Source organism: Macrotis lagotis, chromosome 5 (assembly GCF_037893015.1).
Source record: "Macrotis lagotis isolate mMagLag1 chromosome 5, bilby.v1.9.chrom.fasta, whole genome shotgun sequence".
NCBI lineage: Eukaryota > Metazoa > Chordata > Mammalia > Peramelemorphia > Peramelidae > Macrotis > Macrotis lagotis.
In genome coordinates, this window is record NC_133662.1 from 106585096 (window position 1) to 106603109 (window position 18014).

An 18014-nucleotide genomic window follows, 5' to 3' on the forward strand; every position below is an offset into this window, starting at 1 on the left:
GTTCTCTTTCTCTATTTTTGCCTATACCTGAAGTAGGGGGATGGGTGTAGGGGAAAGGGGGAAGATCCGGAGGGACCTGGTGAACATTAACCCTTTACTGCCTCTTCCTCCCTGACTTCCCTCAGGAAACAATAGACTGCTGATAAAGACTAGATAAGCCTGAACTCAGAGGCTCAAAGCGTCTCCACACAGCCTTCATTTTCTCTGGGTAATGTGAAATAGACACTAGCTAGATGAAAGAGAAAATGTCAGTTTTTGAAAGAGAATTTTTTCCAATGGATTATTTATTGGGTTATTTATTTGTGTTTGTTTATTAAATGCCTACTATATGCCACTTGACTAGGTATTGGGAATACAAATATAATGAATGGAAAAAAACCCCTACTCCACATTCCAACAGTGGAGCCAAGACTGTGTGCATGTTCACCTACAAACTTTAAGTTTCCCTGTCTGGTTTCCTTAACGAGCATTTAAATGTGTATACAGAATAAATATGAAAAGAATAAATAGGGGCGGCTAGGTGGCGCAGTGGATAAAGCACCGGTCTTGGAGTCAGGAGTACCTGGGTTCAAATCCGGTCTCAGACACTTAATAATTACCTAGCTGTGTGGCCTTGGGCAAGCCACTTAACCCCATTTGCCTTGCCAAAAAAACCTAAAAAAAAATACAAACTGGTTTAAGAGATAGGTTATTAGCAGCTGAGGGTCTGGGGAGGCTTTCAGTACAATCTGGTGGTGCGCAAGGTGTATCTTGAAGGAAGAGAGGGAGTTTATGGCGGGGGAGATAAATGTTTTTCAGGCTCTGTAGTGACTACTTTTGCAAAGACATGGAAAGTCCCTGGGAAGAGAAAAAATGGCCCGTTTGGCTGGAGAGCATGATTCAAGAATGGGGCAAGATTGGACTAAGTTTGAAGGGCTTTCAAAGCTACCGAGAGGTGCTTCTATTTGATTCTAGAAGCAGTAGGAAGCCACTTGAGTCAAAGAATCGGGGAGGACCTGATCAGATCTTTGCTTTAAAAATCACTTTAGCAGCAATGTGACAGACAGACTGACTGACTAACTGAAGAGCACTTGTAAGAGAAGTATCCCAGAGATAGACCGATAGGATTCACTTCTTCCCATTCACTTCATCTCAGTGCCACCTTCCCCCCACCTCCCACCTACTTATTCTTTTTTTCTGTAAATGTCTATAATTTTGCATACAAGGAGTACTATAAAAACCTTTGAGAGAGTGTACCCTCCTTAAGGTCCTTGATTGGGGAGGGGGAAGTTTGCATTTTTTTTGTATCCCCAGAACTTTGCTTAATGCCTAAAACTTGATAAAAGCTTAAGAGGAGCCCTTCTGATTGTTGAGAAGATCTTTTGCTTTTGTCTTTGTATTCAGTCAGACATTTATTCATCATCTACCTTGTACCCACCCTGGACCTGTTAGCCAAGAGTTTGGCACTTTGGAAGGACTAAATGAAGACTTTGTTATTCATCCATTGGAAAAAAACTTTTGTTCAATAAACATTAGGAAGTTCCATAAACATTAGAAAGTTCCAATACTATGCTAGGAATCCAGAAGGGGAAAAGATGAAAGATGACATAGTCCCTACTGAAAAAAATACTTGTAATCAGATTTGGACAGGAAAAAGAAGTGGCATAGCTACCCCACTCTTCATTCTACATCTAAACCTTTCTCCAACTCCATCTTTATTCTAAGGAATAATGGAAAGTGAGATGGAATTGGACTTCTAGAGACCTAGACACTAGTTCTGTGGCTTTGAGTAAGTCACATCACCAATTACCACCTTGACTTTTCTTTCTGTAAAAATGAAAAATTTGGGTAGGTGGTTATTTTTAAATCCCTTCCTGGTCAAAGTCCCTTGCTTTTTCTCCATTGAATCTATCACTAGTTCAATCACTTTCCAAATTTCCCTACCTTTGCTGTTTATGTAGGGTAAGTTGTTCAGCTTTCTCTTTCAAACATTAAAATAGAATTTCTCTGCTTCTTTGCTTACATATATATCAAAATCCTTTTCCCTAAAGTTTCACTCTCTCATTCTTCTTAAAACCTAGGGTACTCCCTTTAATTACACCAATCATGTAAGCCTTCTTTTTCTCTTTCCCATGGCCCAACTTTCCCTCCAAAAAGCTATTTTTGTCCTCCAGTGAAAAGAGTAATAATAATCACAATGAGACTATATTTTCTGCTTTAAAGTCTGCAAAGGATTTTACATACATGATTTCCTTTGATCCTCTCGACCCTATTGGGTGAGTACTATTAGAATAGGGACTGAACCTGTGATTTCATGAGGTATAAGGAGCTCCCATATGAAGAATCTCATGCTAGAACAAAGCTAAGTTATAATCTTTGAGAATTGTCTAGAGCAATAAAATGTTGTGATTTAACCCAGAACAATCATATATCAGAGATGGTTCTAGGATCCATTTCATTCTGATTTTAAAGTCACTACTATATACTGGGTTTCATAGATATCATTATCCTCATTATTTTGAGTGAGTAATACAAGGGTCAGAGAACTTAAGGAACTTAAGGAAGGCATCCTATAGGGTATAGTGGAAAAATTCTAAAGAGTCAGGGGACCTGGGTACAAGTCTCTGTAACTAACCTCTTTCACATTATTTAACTTAGGAAGAAGAAATGACTCTACATGACCTTTTGAGGTTCTTTCCAACTCCGGATAAACGATTCTCTGCTTTACCCATGGATACCCAGCCATTAGAAAGTGTCAGAAGCCCTCTTTGAATCAAGGTCTTCTGACTCTAATCTCAGCACTCTTATTAATTATATCACAGATAAGGAAATTCTAAAACCCAAAGAGATAAAAATGACTTGCTCAAATTTACAATAGTTAAGTAGTGACAGAGTCAGAATTAATATCCAGGTCTCTAGGAAGCAAATTCCAGTGGACTTTCTATTATAAAGATGGGAATTGGAGTACAGGGAAGGAAAGAGCACTGGTGGGAAAACTGGAGTGGTGAGGTAGCCTAGCTATTTAATAAACATTTCTCAGGTTCTGATTTACTAATAGATTATAAACTCCTGGAAGGCAGTGATTTATCTCCCCTACTTTTCTCTCCAAACACTTAGCATATTCTTGATGCTGAATAAATGTTGTATTGAATTGAACTAAAAGAAAATTAAAAGCTTCTTTAAAAGATGACATTTGGCACCTTACCTTTAAGTACCCTTTGTATGCAAAACTAGACTTTTCAAAGAAAAAATAACCCTTTACCTATAAACACTTAAAATTCCCTGTAAATAAGGAAGGTAGAAGCTGAGGGGAGGGTGAGGTTAGTAAGGGTGCTGGGAATAAGTGTCTCCCAGAATCCCCCTTTTCTACTAGTGTAGCTTTGTAAAGAGGAAGTGAGAGAAAGTAACCCATTTGCTATTCACTGAGGAGGGGATAATTTTAAAAAGTTGACACTATCCTTTTACCTGTTAAGAACTATGTGACTTTGGGTTTGCTTCTTATAAACCATGGAAACCATTTAATAATGAAAATAGTATTTGTGACTTAAGGTCTTAATCTAATGTCAGATTTAGACTTAGAACAACCCCTAAAAAAATCGGTCTGGGGTACATCAAAAAATCTAAGTGTGACCTAGTCTTAATCACAGATTATCTGTGTGACAGCACAACTAATAAGTAATCTGGATCTTGGTTTCTTCATCTTTGAAAAGAGTACATTGGATTTGATGAGATATAATTTTTCTTCCAGCTCTGGAGATTCTATGTTACTGCCTTTCTAACTTTGTAGGGAAGCAGGGGACAGAAAGGCCTGGTGACTTCCAGTTGGAGCTTCATTTGGGCACCTGAAAATTAGGCAATGCCTCATTGTGGTTAAAAGTCTAAAAGATCACATTCTTTCATTCCCACTGTTCAGGTTTACTTTGGACTCTTTTTGTTCAGGTTTACTTTGGCCTCTTTTCTTTCTATAAATAAGGAGGAACCAACTTTCTCAGAATTGGCTCCTTTCTCTTTATTTTTCCCCTTGCTGTGTAGCCTCAATAGCCCTCCTTGACTTGAAATCAAAAGATCATAGATTTAGAAGTCATCTAGACCAAATGTATCATTTTCCAGATTAGTCTAAAATTTACCTAGAGGGCAAAATGACTCGTCTGAAGTCCCTGGGATTCAAACCCAGATCCTCTTCCTTCCAAATCTTTTCCCCTTTTTATTTTTGGTAGCACCCTAGCTCTCAAAGTGTAAATGAATTATGTAGCTATTAACCACCAGAGGTATAAATTTCCCCTCCCCTTCACTTATCCTTAACTAAATCTAAATAACTATTGATTACCCATATTTATCTAAAATAAAAAGAAAAAATCTTGGGTTTTTTCATAGATGACAATATGTACACCTGTTACTTTATGAGTTCTAACAAATTTAACTGAGGATATTAAATTAGAAGAAAATGCTGAGTTATAAAATGTTTACTCTGCATATCAGTATACCAGTCTATTTGTGTCCCAAGACAAGAGTGGAAAAAGACAGGTTAAATCCCAATAAAATATCTTGGAACAATGGCCATGATGCTCATATATGGGGTGCCCCACACTGAGTGTAGTTTGAATCATTAATAAGTTCAGAAGTATAAATATTACTAAATTAGCAAAAAAAATCACTTCAGAGTTTAACTATTCAAATTCCTATATATTTAATTTATTTTGTGCATTTTTGAATAGCATTTTAATTTTCTGGATTACTATGTCATTATGTATCATATGTTCCATGGCACAATATACTTTCTCAGACCTGTGGATCAATAGAGGAGGTTCTCTTACATGACTACCTTTATTACCTAATGTATCTTCATCAAACTCTTTTCCTTTGTTGATCAGTCAAAATTGTTGTGTATGCATCAAAACTTCATCTTTTCAGGCCCTGAGGCACAGCTGATGAAGTTTTTACATATTTCAAAAACTGAAGAATATATAGCACAAGACTGTAGTAGTTATGCTGGATCTTAAGTAAAATTCATATTTTAAAATCACATAATTTACATTTCAAATGATGATTTTTTTACATATGTAGCATTTATAATTTTGGTATTATTTATAGTTTGAAACTTCACTAAAACTTTAGGGATGCCCTATATTACAAACCTCTTAGTGACAGTGTTTCTCATTCATCTATATTTCTAGGGAAGAGAACTTCTCATGAAAATTAGGCCATTTTTGATTTGGAGGCTTGTAGGTAGGATTCATTTCCATCCTTTTACCCAAGAAAGTTGGCTCAAACATTGTAGTCTTAGGATCAAAATCTCAGTCCTTATTTTTTTGTTTGTTTATTTTTTCTGTTGTTGTTTTAAATCAAAATATCTGGCTGGGTTGGAAAGCCTTGTAACCGGAAGGAAAACATGGTTCTATTTTTAAACATTGTTTCACTCATCACCAAACTGGTTCATGCATGTAAATCATACCAATGACACATACGCAGAATTGGGTTCTAGAGTGTGTCATACATTCTCTTCTTCATGTACACATAGTTGCTTCCCTTGTCAGCTTGGGGGGGGGGAGGAATTCAGGGAAACAGACAGAAAGTTGAGCTGAGTCAATTCACTTTAGGCTGTTTGAGTTTAAAAATCGAGTGTCCCACTAGGAGTCAGGGCCTTTAGTTCTCAGCCTGGCTTTTAAGATGTGTGGGAGGGCTTCAAAGGCCCCTGTGCCCTTCTTTTCTGAGGAAAAACTGCAGTTGGTCCCCAAATGTTTACCAGCATAAAGATGCCCTAATCTACAGGAAGTGGGAAATGAGGAGGGGGGAGGGGAGGGGGAGGGTCAAAGCAGAGAGTGGGAGGGGGTTTACTCTTGATGTGGTTAGGCTGTCATTGACCTTGTTTTGGTGAAGGAGGGTTGAATTTGAAAATGAGACCACATTTCATTTTGGGCACATTTCATCCTTCTTTTGACTTGCTTTGGAAAGTTTTTTTTTTTTTTTTTCCCTTGTTGGAACCAGCTCTGCAGATTTGGTTCTCAATTCCATTTAACTCAACAATCCCCTCTTGCCATACCCTCAGTCACTGATCTTAGGTTCCTCAGAGCAAGCATATGCTAGCCTGTCCCCACCAGAAGATTGAAAATACTGTTGCAGTAGCTGGAGCTGAGTAACATCAGCTGTGATGATAGCATCAAAGAAAATGGATGGGGATTTCTGAAATCAGAGTTGTTTAGGCCATTCATGACTTGCTGCCAACCGGAGAGCAACAAAGAGAGCTCTGCCTGAGAAATGCTGATTAATAAAATAATTGAGGTTTTGAGTACACTTTTTTTTGTGAACTAGGAGGAGAGGAGGGAAATGCCATGACTAAAAATGCACCAAATTATGACTTTGATATTAACATTTTGAGATATAAAAGTCAAGACAAAGACAACTTTTGATGGGTCTGCCAGTGCATTAATAGACTAGCCAGTAGCTTCTTCCCAGTTTTAGTCAACAATATGGCACACTATATTTTAATAAAGGAACAGGAGGTCAAGAGGTCACTACTACCTTTTATTTTTCTTCACCAAAAAACAACACAAAACCAAAAAAAAAAAACCTTTGTGCTGTTTTTAAATGGACTATTGGAAAATGTTGAAGGAATTTGATTCTAGCTTTGGTAGTCTTCCTTGAGGATCACTAAAAATTTGGAGTCAAGATTTGGGTTCAGAATCCCACCTCAGTCTCCTATGTGACGTTGGGCAATTCACTTCCACCTCATCCCAGCTTCTATAAAATGAGGTAGTTGGATTCTTTTCTAAGGCACCCTCAAATGATAAATCAATGCCCCTTTGATCCTACAGAAGACAAAGAAGGATGGTTCAGTTGGGTTGGTATTATCTGTACAGTGATGGAACAAACCCTAGAGGGAGTCCCCATATGTCTGAACTCTCTTGCTCTATCATTTCTGCCCCTTAAGGGCTACAAGTTCTACTTGTGGCCCTATCCAGCTTAGCTGAAACAGCTGGAATTAATTTCAGGGTTGCCTGACTAAGTCCTACAAAGGTATTTGAAGTGTGCGTCGTCCCTAGACTCAAGCCCTTTTCACCGCCTCTGAAGGTGAGTGCAGGCTGATATTAATTAACAGTGAGTTGAATCACTGGCATCCTCCAGTCATTGAAGTAAATATTTGCCTTAAAACAGCCAAGCCCTCCCACCACCCTCTGAATGTTTTAAAAAAAAACCCCACCATTTTCCTCTTCTCTTACTGTATCAGATGGACTTAAATAGCTCCTGAATACCATGTGTGACCTAAGAACAGATTTGATTCTAAGAGGGAAGTGAAAAGCTCCCCTAACATCTGCATCTCAAAGTGAGACTGTGTTTTAATAGAAGGCCTGCCTCCAGTATGACTACATTGTTTTTCTGTCCAATGTGGCTCTGACTCAGCATCAGTTAATTAACCCTCCCAAGGAGGCTGGATTTCTCTGGTTTAATTATCATCTTCGGAGCTTTCTGAGATCTCTTTTAGGAAGTGCTCATTCAGTTTTACACCCCTACCACATCTCCCAAAGGAGGGCCCTGATTCTTCTAAGGAGCCAGCGTCCCCTGTGGCATTTCATGCTATAGCAGATAAACCAGGCGCTGAGGGCAGCTTTCAGCTCTCCTAATATCCCCTGGTGGGTGTTGATTAAAACCTGTCCAGGACCTTTAGACACAGATGTCATTCTCAACTGTGGTTAAGCCTGCCTGAGCTAACAGAATCATAGAAAAGTTGTTTTGACTCTTTTTTAAAAGAAGAAAATAGAGAGATGTATGTACACATATATAAGCACAATTTTGATTGTGTATTAGGGTTTTTTTCCTTTAATTTGTTTTGATCTTTCTGTAAACAAATACTCAAATGTCCACTTCATTGTATGACTAAGTTGGTATCAGTAGGTTGGGACTGGGTGTGTGTGTGTGTACGTGTGGGTGGGTGTGTGCGCACATGTGTGTTTAAAATGTTAGAAAAGACACTGCATCCTGAGGCAGGGGGAAGGGATGATAAATAAATCTGAGGATCTGAAGCCAGCAGGAAAAATCGGAGACTTGCCCTTGGTGAATCTAAAGTGTTTGCAACAGAGTGCCTGTCTATTAATGGATCTTTTGCATCATTGTTTCTCTGAATTGGAGAATTCCTTGCTGGGGGAATAGGACCATTGAAGGAAGTAAAGCATCTGGTTTGTTTTGTAATGAGGAGCAGGAATGCTAGGTCCTTGCTCTTAATAATAAACAAACAGGACATTGTATGCCATCATCACAGGATGTCCTTCCTTCAGCCAGACCGACTTGAACAGGAGGAAAAGACTGACAAGAACTCAAAAGCCACTAATTACTATCCCTATACCTCTACCATTTGTAATCCACTCTAAGAGGGATCAATCCATTATGCTAATAGTAAAATTATGAGTGCTTTATATTTTGTTTGGATATGGAGCTAGGATCTGACGGTTTGGACCAAGGAGAAAAAAAGGGAAAGCTATGAGATTCCCATGTGAAAAGACTGGTTTCTTCCCATTTCATTATTCCTAAAAAAATTTTTAAAGGGGGGGGAAGGGGTTATGCCGAATGTAAAAATCACTTTAATTACCTACTTCTTTGGACGCTTATACAGATAAATACAAGTGTTAAGATTCTTCACAGGAAATGCAGGCTTCACAGGAAATTACTAGAAACCCGGGTCTCTGAATTGTATAGCAATTACACACTAAAATATTAGACACCCAGTTCTTTCCCACCCCGACCATCCCAACCACACCTAAGTCGATGTCTCCAATGTAAAGTACTCTTTCCCTAACCGGGACTTTTCATATCGGAACAATAAAGGTTTTAACTAAAGTTTTTTGGTTGTTTTTTTTTTTTAAGCGAGAGAAGCTTTTGTGATACTTTGGAAGCCTCAGCTGGAAGAAGGGAATAGTTAATGAATTTGTAGCACAAAGCAGATAATATCAACTCTTTCACTTTGAGGTTAAGTGTGTTTCAAGGGGAAGTAAGAAAGTTCCAAGTGAATGGTGAACTTCACGTGTAATAAGAGGAAAACCTATAAAGCCTGAACTATTTGGAGGGGGGTGGGGAATCCCTCTTCTGGGGCTAACTCGGTGTGATTGGCTTCTCTGAATTTACAACAGGTAGCTAGCTCCACCCCTCCTCCGGCTCTAGCCATTGAGTAAATGCTCAGTCTGTTTGGTTAAGCAGACTGAAAGTGCTGTAACACTCAGCCCTCCAGTGTTTCGGCGAGGCAAAAGCACTAAGTGCGAATAGCACCTGTCTGGAAGAGAGAAAGAGAAGAGAGAGAGAGAGAGAGAGAGAGAGAGAGAGAGAGAGAGAGAGAGAGAGAGAGAGAGGAGAGAAGAGAGAGGGAGAGAGAGAGAAGCAGGCGGCGGGGCTGGGAGAGACCGGAGGAAAAGGAGCTAGCCCTGGAGGTGTGAGTCAGTCCTGCTTTTTAGCCGGCAATTGGAAGAACGAAGAAATGTTTACTGTGTAGAAATGAGTGTGACTTACCTTAGATGTTGGATTTTTGTTTGGAAAAACTTGTGGATACGACCTTGGTAAGAACCTTTTTTTTTATTCTTTTTCTTTGCTCTTGAGACTGTTTAAACCTTTTTTTTTTTCTGTCTCTCTCTCTGCGTAGTAGCGGTTGCAAGCAAGTCAGATTTTTTTGCCTTGGTGCACTCTCGACTTCAAACATGTTTATTATAAGACCTTTCCTCTCCTCCTTATGAATCATTAACCCTTTCAGTTCTGGCTGCAATTGTCAATTCATTGAAGTTTCAGTCGCAGTTCTTCTCTTCCCCTTCCCCAGTAAGATCAAAGAAGAGCAAATATTCGGTGGTGGCTTAATTTTAAAACTTTTATTATTAGTTAATATTTATTTAGCATCATGACTGTACATGCTGGAGCCACCCATAGACGAGCAGGTCTTTTCAAATTTTGAAGTGTAAGACATTTGTACCACGTCCTTTTATTGGCTGCATCAGTTCTTTTCCCCCAGCCCCATCAGTTATGGTTAAATGAAAGAAGATAGTCAAGTTTGCTTTTAATATCTTCCATGGGACATTATCTTAGTTTGAAAAGCGGATGAGTATTCGCCTTTCTTTTTTAGAAATCCTGGATTAGAATTACTGGGTATGATTTTTAAATAAGTGTTTAGAGAGACACTTCCTCCCTCCCTTTGTCAACTAGTTAATATCCTAGTGAGGGACAGAGGATAACTTTGGGGGAGCAGGAAATAGAGAAGCTTCGGACCTCCTATTTGGAAGGTAAGTGTATTACTAATCCTAGAGGGTGAGATGGGCTTGGGGAAAGTAGCCCCATCACCAGTTGAGGAAGGGCTTATTACTCTCTCACTTTTCTATATTTACTGTAACTTTCCTTACAGTCAATTCAAACACTTGTGACTTCTGAGAATGGAGTGAGTGTTCAATATTTTCAGCAGAAAGTACTATTTGTAGCCGAAGTGGCTGAAAGGAATTCTCTCCGGAGGCAGTTTACTATTGGACAGTTTTTGCATTTTTGTTGTGCCTTTTCATGATGGCTTGAAATGCCAGCAAATTACAGAAATCCCATTTTCCCCTTCTCCTTCTTTGGTCCAAATGAGTGCACCCCGATGATTTGTGACCAGCTCTCACTACCAGGATGCTGGCCAAGATGCAGCTTTTTTGCTGTCTTCCTTGCTAGAGGATGAAAGGGAGCAAGGCAGAAGGGGGCGGATGATGGGGGGTAGGTTGTTTTGAAAGTTGTTTGTGCTTTGGAAGCTGGTGGGAAAGTTCAGTCTTCCCCATTTGGAAAAGGCAGGCTGGGTTCCGCTCCTGCAACACGCGCTTTCCATTTTTAGCTTCATTCAGACGCAGACAGCAGCTCCTTCCTCTTCCTCTCCTTGTTTATGACACTTTTTTTTTCTCTGAGGCAGCTTTTCCACAGGCACTGAGTGGTCTGGTGGCCATGACCCCGGGGGGTTTTTGGATACAAGATTGGGAACCCAGAAAGTGAGTTCTGTGCTTTTGAGAGGTAAAGCCAGAAATGGATCTCTCAGCTGGTTTGTTTTGATTTTTTTTTCTCCAGTGAGGCTGCTTCGCTTTTTTTTTTTTAAGCTAAGCCTAGCATTTGAAAAACATTCAGTCGGGGCAATCTCATTTATACTGCTCTTTTGGCTATTACTCAACTGTACCAGCTCTTCTGCATAGGCTTTTCAAGTGCCACAGACTACTGTATTAGTCACAGTGTCTCAGAGGAAACCACAGAAACTGCAGGACAATGGGGATTAAAGGCTTTTTCCTTCTTTTCCAGGCTGCCACCCAGTGTAGCTCCAACACCGTAAATTTTCCGACCTTGATAGAGGGGGTAGAGGGAACCATGAAAATGGACATGGAAGATGCTGACATGACTCTGTGGACAGAGGCAGATTTTGAAGAGAAGTGTACATACATTGTGAATGACCACCCCTGGGACTCTGGTGCTGATGGAGGAACTGCCATTCAGGCTGAGGCATCTTTGCCAAGGAATCTGGTTTTCAAATGTTCAACGAACTGCAAAGAGGTAAGCCTCTGGGTTTTTGCCGAAGAAGATTGGCACCTGACAGCCCAATCTCCCATACACTCCCCTAAATCTGGGAGACTCCTTTGTAAGTACCTGTAAATAATCTATCCATTTCATTGCATTGTCTTTTTCCCTGAACCAATGTCTTTTCTGCTCCCATCCCCCATTCCCCCATCATACCAATTAGCAAGCAGTTAAACTCTTCTGGCCAGCTATACTGTGCCTAGAATAGGTATACGCACAGCATGGGGAGGGGGCTGGGGGTAGACCCTGAGCCAGGTTTTAAACTGCTGTCAGCAGCCAATGTATCCTTTGCCTCTGGCCACTGGAATTAAATTGGCTCGGTTGTATAATAGCTCTAGGGAGGGAAAGAAAAGTCAAGTTTCTTTGGAAAATAGTCTTAGTCTTTTCTTTTGTCTCCCTTCAGTTATTAAAGTTCTTTATTCTTTTTAATGAGCTAGCTTTATTAGCTGTGTTTCTAAAATTATTCTTGAAACATTGACGTGTTTATGAACAGGAGGGATGATATATAAACTGGGAAAAGTGTCCTTTGTCAGGATGACTTAAGAGTTAACCACTGTTTATCTACTTGAAGTTCCTTTGCTGGACTTAAACGCCTGCCCTCGACCCCCCCACCGGCCTCTGAAGTGGGGCTTCCCTTTGTTATTTCTGAAGGGCTGCCACTGGACCCTGAAAGGGCAGTTTGATTTGTGTTCACCCATTTATGCAGCTATCATAGCTAGGTATGATGTTCAGCTAGATAATCTGAAGAAGTACCTTTTATTTCTGGAATTTAGGGCTGTCCCCTTTTTTACCTGTGCTCAAATAAGTTGACTCTGCTCAATTCTTTCCTCTTATCCCATCCCTACCCCCCCCCATCATGTGTGAAATAATATTATTGTGTCTTAAAAGAGCATTGAGAAAGGATTTGTTTGTTTTATGAATATAGAGTTCATTCCTGAGAATATTTCTTTATTATAGCCATGTTAAATCACTTTCTCTTAACCCCCAGAGTAGGATTTAAAGGACCTGACAACCTTTTGGGGAGAGTTTTTGTCTCTTTCCTGCGTGTATTCCAGAGTAGAATGTTTTTTTGAGTTGTAGGAGATAAAGCTGCCTAAAAGAGCATGCTTTTACTATATTCCTAAATTCATAGATTCAGAATTAGAAATAGGACCTTCGAGTCGAGAGTCTAACCCCTCATTTTACAGATGAATAAATAGAAGTTAAATGACTCGCCCAGAATGACACAGCTAGTAAATATCTAAGAATTTGAACTCACATCTTTAGGACTCCAAATCCAGAACTAGGTATTTACTGCCTCTGACTTATTAAAACTAGAGAGAGACCGGGGTTTGGGGGAATTGGAGGGAATTCTAAGCACATTTTGTTATACCTCAAATGACTTTGCTAGAATAAATTCTGTCTCATGCTAAATTGCCGGATATGGCCTGAAACCATACCATAAGCAGCTATACATCCCATTAAATAGAAACTTTTAAAAACTAGAATAGCTTCTTGTTTGTTATAACTCTATGATAAATAAAGACTTTAACTTGCCATGTTTTATGAATTGTTTAATGTTAGTTTTTGTTGTGGTTTTAAGGGGTGCCTTTCCTATGGCCCCCACCCCCAATATAAAATTTGACTGAAATGGATCACAGTACTATTAGAGGAGATTAGGGGTGAAGACCCAGAGCCTCCTCCCTTCTTTTGTTCTCCAGAGTTCCCCATTTTATTCAAAAGGCAGCTAAAAGAAACTGATCTTGATCCATATTCTAGTTTTCTAGAGAGCGCTACTTTTCTCTTCCTTTTTAAAAATGCAGTATATTGGTGTGTGCCTTATGTTCCACGGCCGGAATTTATACCTTTCTGCTGAATTCTTAAGAATCATAGTATTTTAGAAGTGGAAAGTACCTTGGAGACCATACAGTTCAACACCTTCATTTTAGAAATGATAAAACTGAGTTTTAGAGTTAAGTGGTTTGCCCAAGGCTACACACAGCTAATTACTGACTGAGCCAGGAGTAAAACTCAGGTCTCCTAACCCTAGCCAGTATTCTTTGCATTATAACTTGATTGCCACTTTGGATCTCTGCATAGTTTTATTTATTTACTTGACCATAAGGTATGGTTTAGTTGGCTCTCTCATACAACCTAGAACTTACTGCTTCAATAATGATTTAGAGATTTTAGTGCAGTCATGAGAAGTGAGCCTACCTAGGTATCTGTTGTTTACCTTTTCCTCTTTTCCTAAATCATAGTTAATAAAAAGAAGCAATCTTGGGCGCCCTGATTGAATCAGTCAGGATACAAATTTCATATGCACACTTAGAAGCTAACTGGAATTCGTACTAGAATTATATCTATTAAAAGAACAATAATTATCAAAAGATGGGGGGATTCAACAGATTTAAGAACAGTCATGATTAGTAATGAGCAGGCTATCATGAATCAAGTTTGTCCTTAGTCATATATCCTATGGGAATTTTTAAATAACTTTTTTTACATGTAGTTTTAATCTAACATAAAATCCTTTAAATGTTTTTGTATAAATGGTGGTAGATGTCAAATTACATGTTATTTTTTATTATGCTGACATACTAGAATTGTTTTCTTTTTTCCATGACTTTTTTAAAATTCTGAATTCATGTATGTGTCAGCTCCTTATTTAAAAAATGTTTTTGCTCTTGGCTTCTAAATTTTATTTAGACTAATATATATTATATATTATAAAAGAGTATTCTTGTTTCTTATCCTCACAACTAAATTCTTTTCTAAAACTTCATTTTAGAAAATCTATTAAGCTCCATGTTTAATATCTTTACTTGTGTTCTCCTTTCTTTTGCGAAAACTTGACTTGGTGTTCTCTTTAAACAATATTTTGAGGGCATTTTAAAAATATGAAAATATTATTTTTGACATTTTATGTCTTTTGAAAAATCTAGATTTTGAATATATTTCTCAACTGGGGAAGCTCCAGTTCTAGAAAGTCCTAAAGCAATACTGTGATAAAAATCAGTCTGCTATATGCCTATTTTAGCTGAAGTCCATTATTAACTTAAGCCATCTGAAAAAGGTATCTCACCACAATCCTGTTTTGGGGGATGGTCTTTTATTTTGGAGATGATACAGGGAGGCTGCTACTGTGTTTCCTTTAATACAAAGATAATTAAGGAGGAAACCATCTGAAAACATTTCCTTTCACTCCACCCCTTAAAAAAAATTTCAGATGAATTACAGACTTTAGGGCTTGATCCATCTCTAGAGTCCCAGTCACCACAGTGCAGTCTTAGGTCCAAAACAGAATTTTAAAAGACTTGAATTAGTTTTATGGGGAGGAGGGGGTGAGAGGGAACCTAGTAATTTGTGATCTAATGATTTTAGGGTGAATTTGACCACATCATGAATATAAAATAGCTATATAATACTGCTCTGCTTAGATACCATTGTTCTGGAGTTTTTTGTTCTGTGAGATGATATATGCAAAACATTTTAGAAACCATAAAATTCCAATAGATATGTGCTTTTTTAAACAAAAAAAATCTTATATAGTCCCTTTAGGGAGATGTTTGCTTTTTTGGGAATTCCTTTTCTTTCCCCACTGCTAATATATATATGCATCAAATATTCCTTCTAGCCCCAAAGTTTTTAAATTGCCTTTATTTTTTTGTAAAATAAGAGGCTAAGCAGTTCTGTTTTTTGTCTGGAAGCCCTGGGTGTCAGATTGTGCTCTGTGACCCAGTCCATTGACAGAGACGGATCTTCCAAAATGGTAGGGAGGTCGGTGCTGTTCATAAAGCATCCTGTGGACGGGCTTCTGTGAGGATAGATGAAGCATGAAAGTGTTGAAGCTTTTTGTCTTCTCACTGATGTGTTTATAGAAGGCATGCAGCAGCCTTGCCCCAGCAGTAATTCATTAGGACCCTGGTCAGTTCCAATCCTGTTTCCTTCCTGGGTTAGGTGAGCAGGAGCCTAAGTGGCCTTTTTATTTAGCACATAGGAATTCCTCAGAGAGACAAAGTTCTTATTCGGCAACCAACCGCCAGTTCTGGGACAGTAAAGGGAAATGTGGAAGGTGACCATTTTCAGACCATTTGTAAATCTTGAATCACTAGAGTTGCATTTGTTTTCTATTTTTAGAAGTCCAACGTTTATTTCACAAGGAACAAAATTAATAACATCAGCTTTTATAAACATCGTAGAACTTGTTATCTTGTAGGCGTGATACCTCTTGATTAGAACTAGAGAGGAGCTGTTGGTGATTGTTTCATTTTTGTCTGTTTCTCTAATTTTTAAATTGGTACAAAGTAAGTACTTGATAAATATTTGTTGATTGATTGAACTGCTAATCAAATATCCTGACCATACTTTTAAAGACGTACCTTTCATACTAGATGGAGTCCATTTGATTAATATATTTTATTAATTCTAAATGTGATAGTCATTTCCTGCCTGTTTGAGGAGAACTTTTAACCTCTGATAAAAAAATTAATTAAATTTAAGTTTTATATTTATGTAAGCCTATCTCTGTGGGTAGATGTTAAAACAAGTTCCATCTCTGTATCTTAGTGAAGATATAAATAATGTACAATATGTTCTAGAATTGCCATAATTCAAATTGTCCTTTGGGTCTCTTTTAACTCCATGGAATGGAGCAAAAATGCACTTACATCACAGAAGTAAATTTCTAAAAGATGATGGATCTAACATAAGAACCTTATAATAAAATTATTTTCCCTTGTAGTTTTGAGATCTTTAGTTTAAACTTCATAGGCCTTAGAGCCAGATTACTTTATGTGCCTATGCCCTACCTCAATTATATTGTCAACTCCTAGAGGATAGGAATTAAGTTTTATGCAGTCTTTATGTCCCCCTCTTAGCATATGTGTGTTGCTAAGTAATTTTTTTGACACTTTCCCAAATACAGACAGACAATAATACTTATGGAAACAAGGTTCTAGCTTGTCACCTTGTATTTGGCCACTGGCAAACTGGAGCTGTTATTTACATGATACAGCATGAATTTAACTGATAGAAGATGAGTTTTATTGCTGAAAAGCAAACACTTCATTCTGGTAGATCAAATGGCCACTAGGTGGAAAAGCACTGACCTCAATGTAATGTTGCTTGCTGGTAATCATGCACTGTCTCTCAAGACTGTTTAAAATTATAGTCTGCAGCAGACACAAAAGTTGGTGAACCAGTTGAGTGCCTCTCTTGAAATTACTACTTTAACATGGACATGTTGAAAAATCAGCTGTTAATTATTGGCTGACCAGCAAATGGCATTATTTGCTGTTCCTGTTTGGGCTTTTTAATGCTGTGTTATAATCAGTCAAATATAAGTGTCAGAAGATTTGCTACATCCTAAGAATCAACAGGAATGTTCCAAGTTGACTGCTTCCAGGATGCTCTTCCAGACAGTGAGAATTTCCCTAAGCATACACATAGAATTCTATGTCAGGGTTCTGAGATACTTGAGAGATCATTTGTCCCAACTTCCTCACTTTCTCACAGGTGAGGAAACTGAAGCCTTAGGAGGCCCAAGACTTTACTAATATCTTCCTATCAGTTAGGCTGTATGATTACCAATAATAATGAGCCTTTATTGAAAGGTCAGGCAGATGTAAATGAGGGCAGAAGAGACTGAAATGAACATCTGTCTTTTTCAGCTGTACCAGAAATGTAGGCTCAAAATAAAACTGGCCCAACAATCTTGTTTCAACTTTTGTTGAGTGTAGAAAATGTTCTGCCCCTGCCTCATCTCTTCTCCCCACTCTCCCCCCACCCACCCACCCCAAGCCAGATGCCTTTAAATGCTTCACTGACTTTCATACTGACTGTTGGGCTCCTAATCACTTGCTGATATGAAAAAGGACCTGAGCAGACACCACAACTCAGCATCTGCTCAAAGTTTGTCAGCCTCTTTATGTGACTTAGTTGTTTAATACCATAGAAGTTTCAGTTTACTTTTCATTTGAAGGGGCCTTAATGTATGGCTAGAAATTGCATGGAATAATTGCAACTATAGTCAGAAATGTACAGAATAGCCAGAAAAATACAGAACTTGCCTTTACTTAAGTTGAATCCTATAGTTCTGTTCTCTTGTTCCAGTGTCATTTGACCCAGCATTACCCATGAAGGAAGTATCTAGTTCACAGGCCCAAACAGAAATGTTTACTTAAGTCACTAAAGAAGCATTGTTTTAAAAAATGAAAACTAAAAACAATTGTTAGAATTTTTTTTTCCCTTTCTGTCAATCAACTCCACTGGCCACCATAAAAGAGAAGAAAATCAAAGTTGGGAGGGGGGGGAAGGGGGGGGGATAAAAAATACCGGTAACTCAGCATGTTGTAAGTGACTACTCACAGATGAGTTCTTTTGAATAGTGATGAATTGCTTCCTGATTTGTGGTTGGTGATTCTACCCTACTCAAAAGAAATTTACCATCAAGGAGGAACTGGCGTAATGTTTCTTTACCAAAGCTTTTCTAAAATATGGGCTAG

At 38.5% G+C, this 18014-nt stretch overlaps 1 protein-coding gene across 4 annotated transcripts in view; it reads left to right on the forward strand.

Annotated features, from left to right (window-relative positions):
• PRDM1 (PR/SET domain 1) overlaps positions 1 to 18014 on the forward strand; it is a 192789-nt gene that overhangs the window by 157350 nt on the left and 17425 nt on the right. Inside the window, exons 1-2 of one of the 4 annotated variants that reach the window (XM_074187258.1) lie at positions 9090 to 9518; positions 11257 to 11505. In XM_074187258.1, coding sequence (XP_074043359.1) covers positions 9477 to 9518; positions 11257 to 11505 — 291 coding nt within the window. In that variant the 5' untranslated portion in view covers positions 9090 to 9476. The other 3 variants (XM_074187261.1, XM_074187259.1, XM_074187260.1) reach the window with 3 other exon arrangements.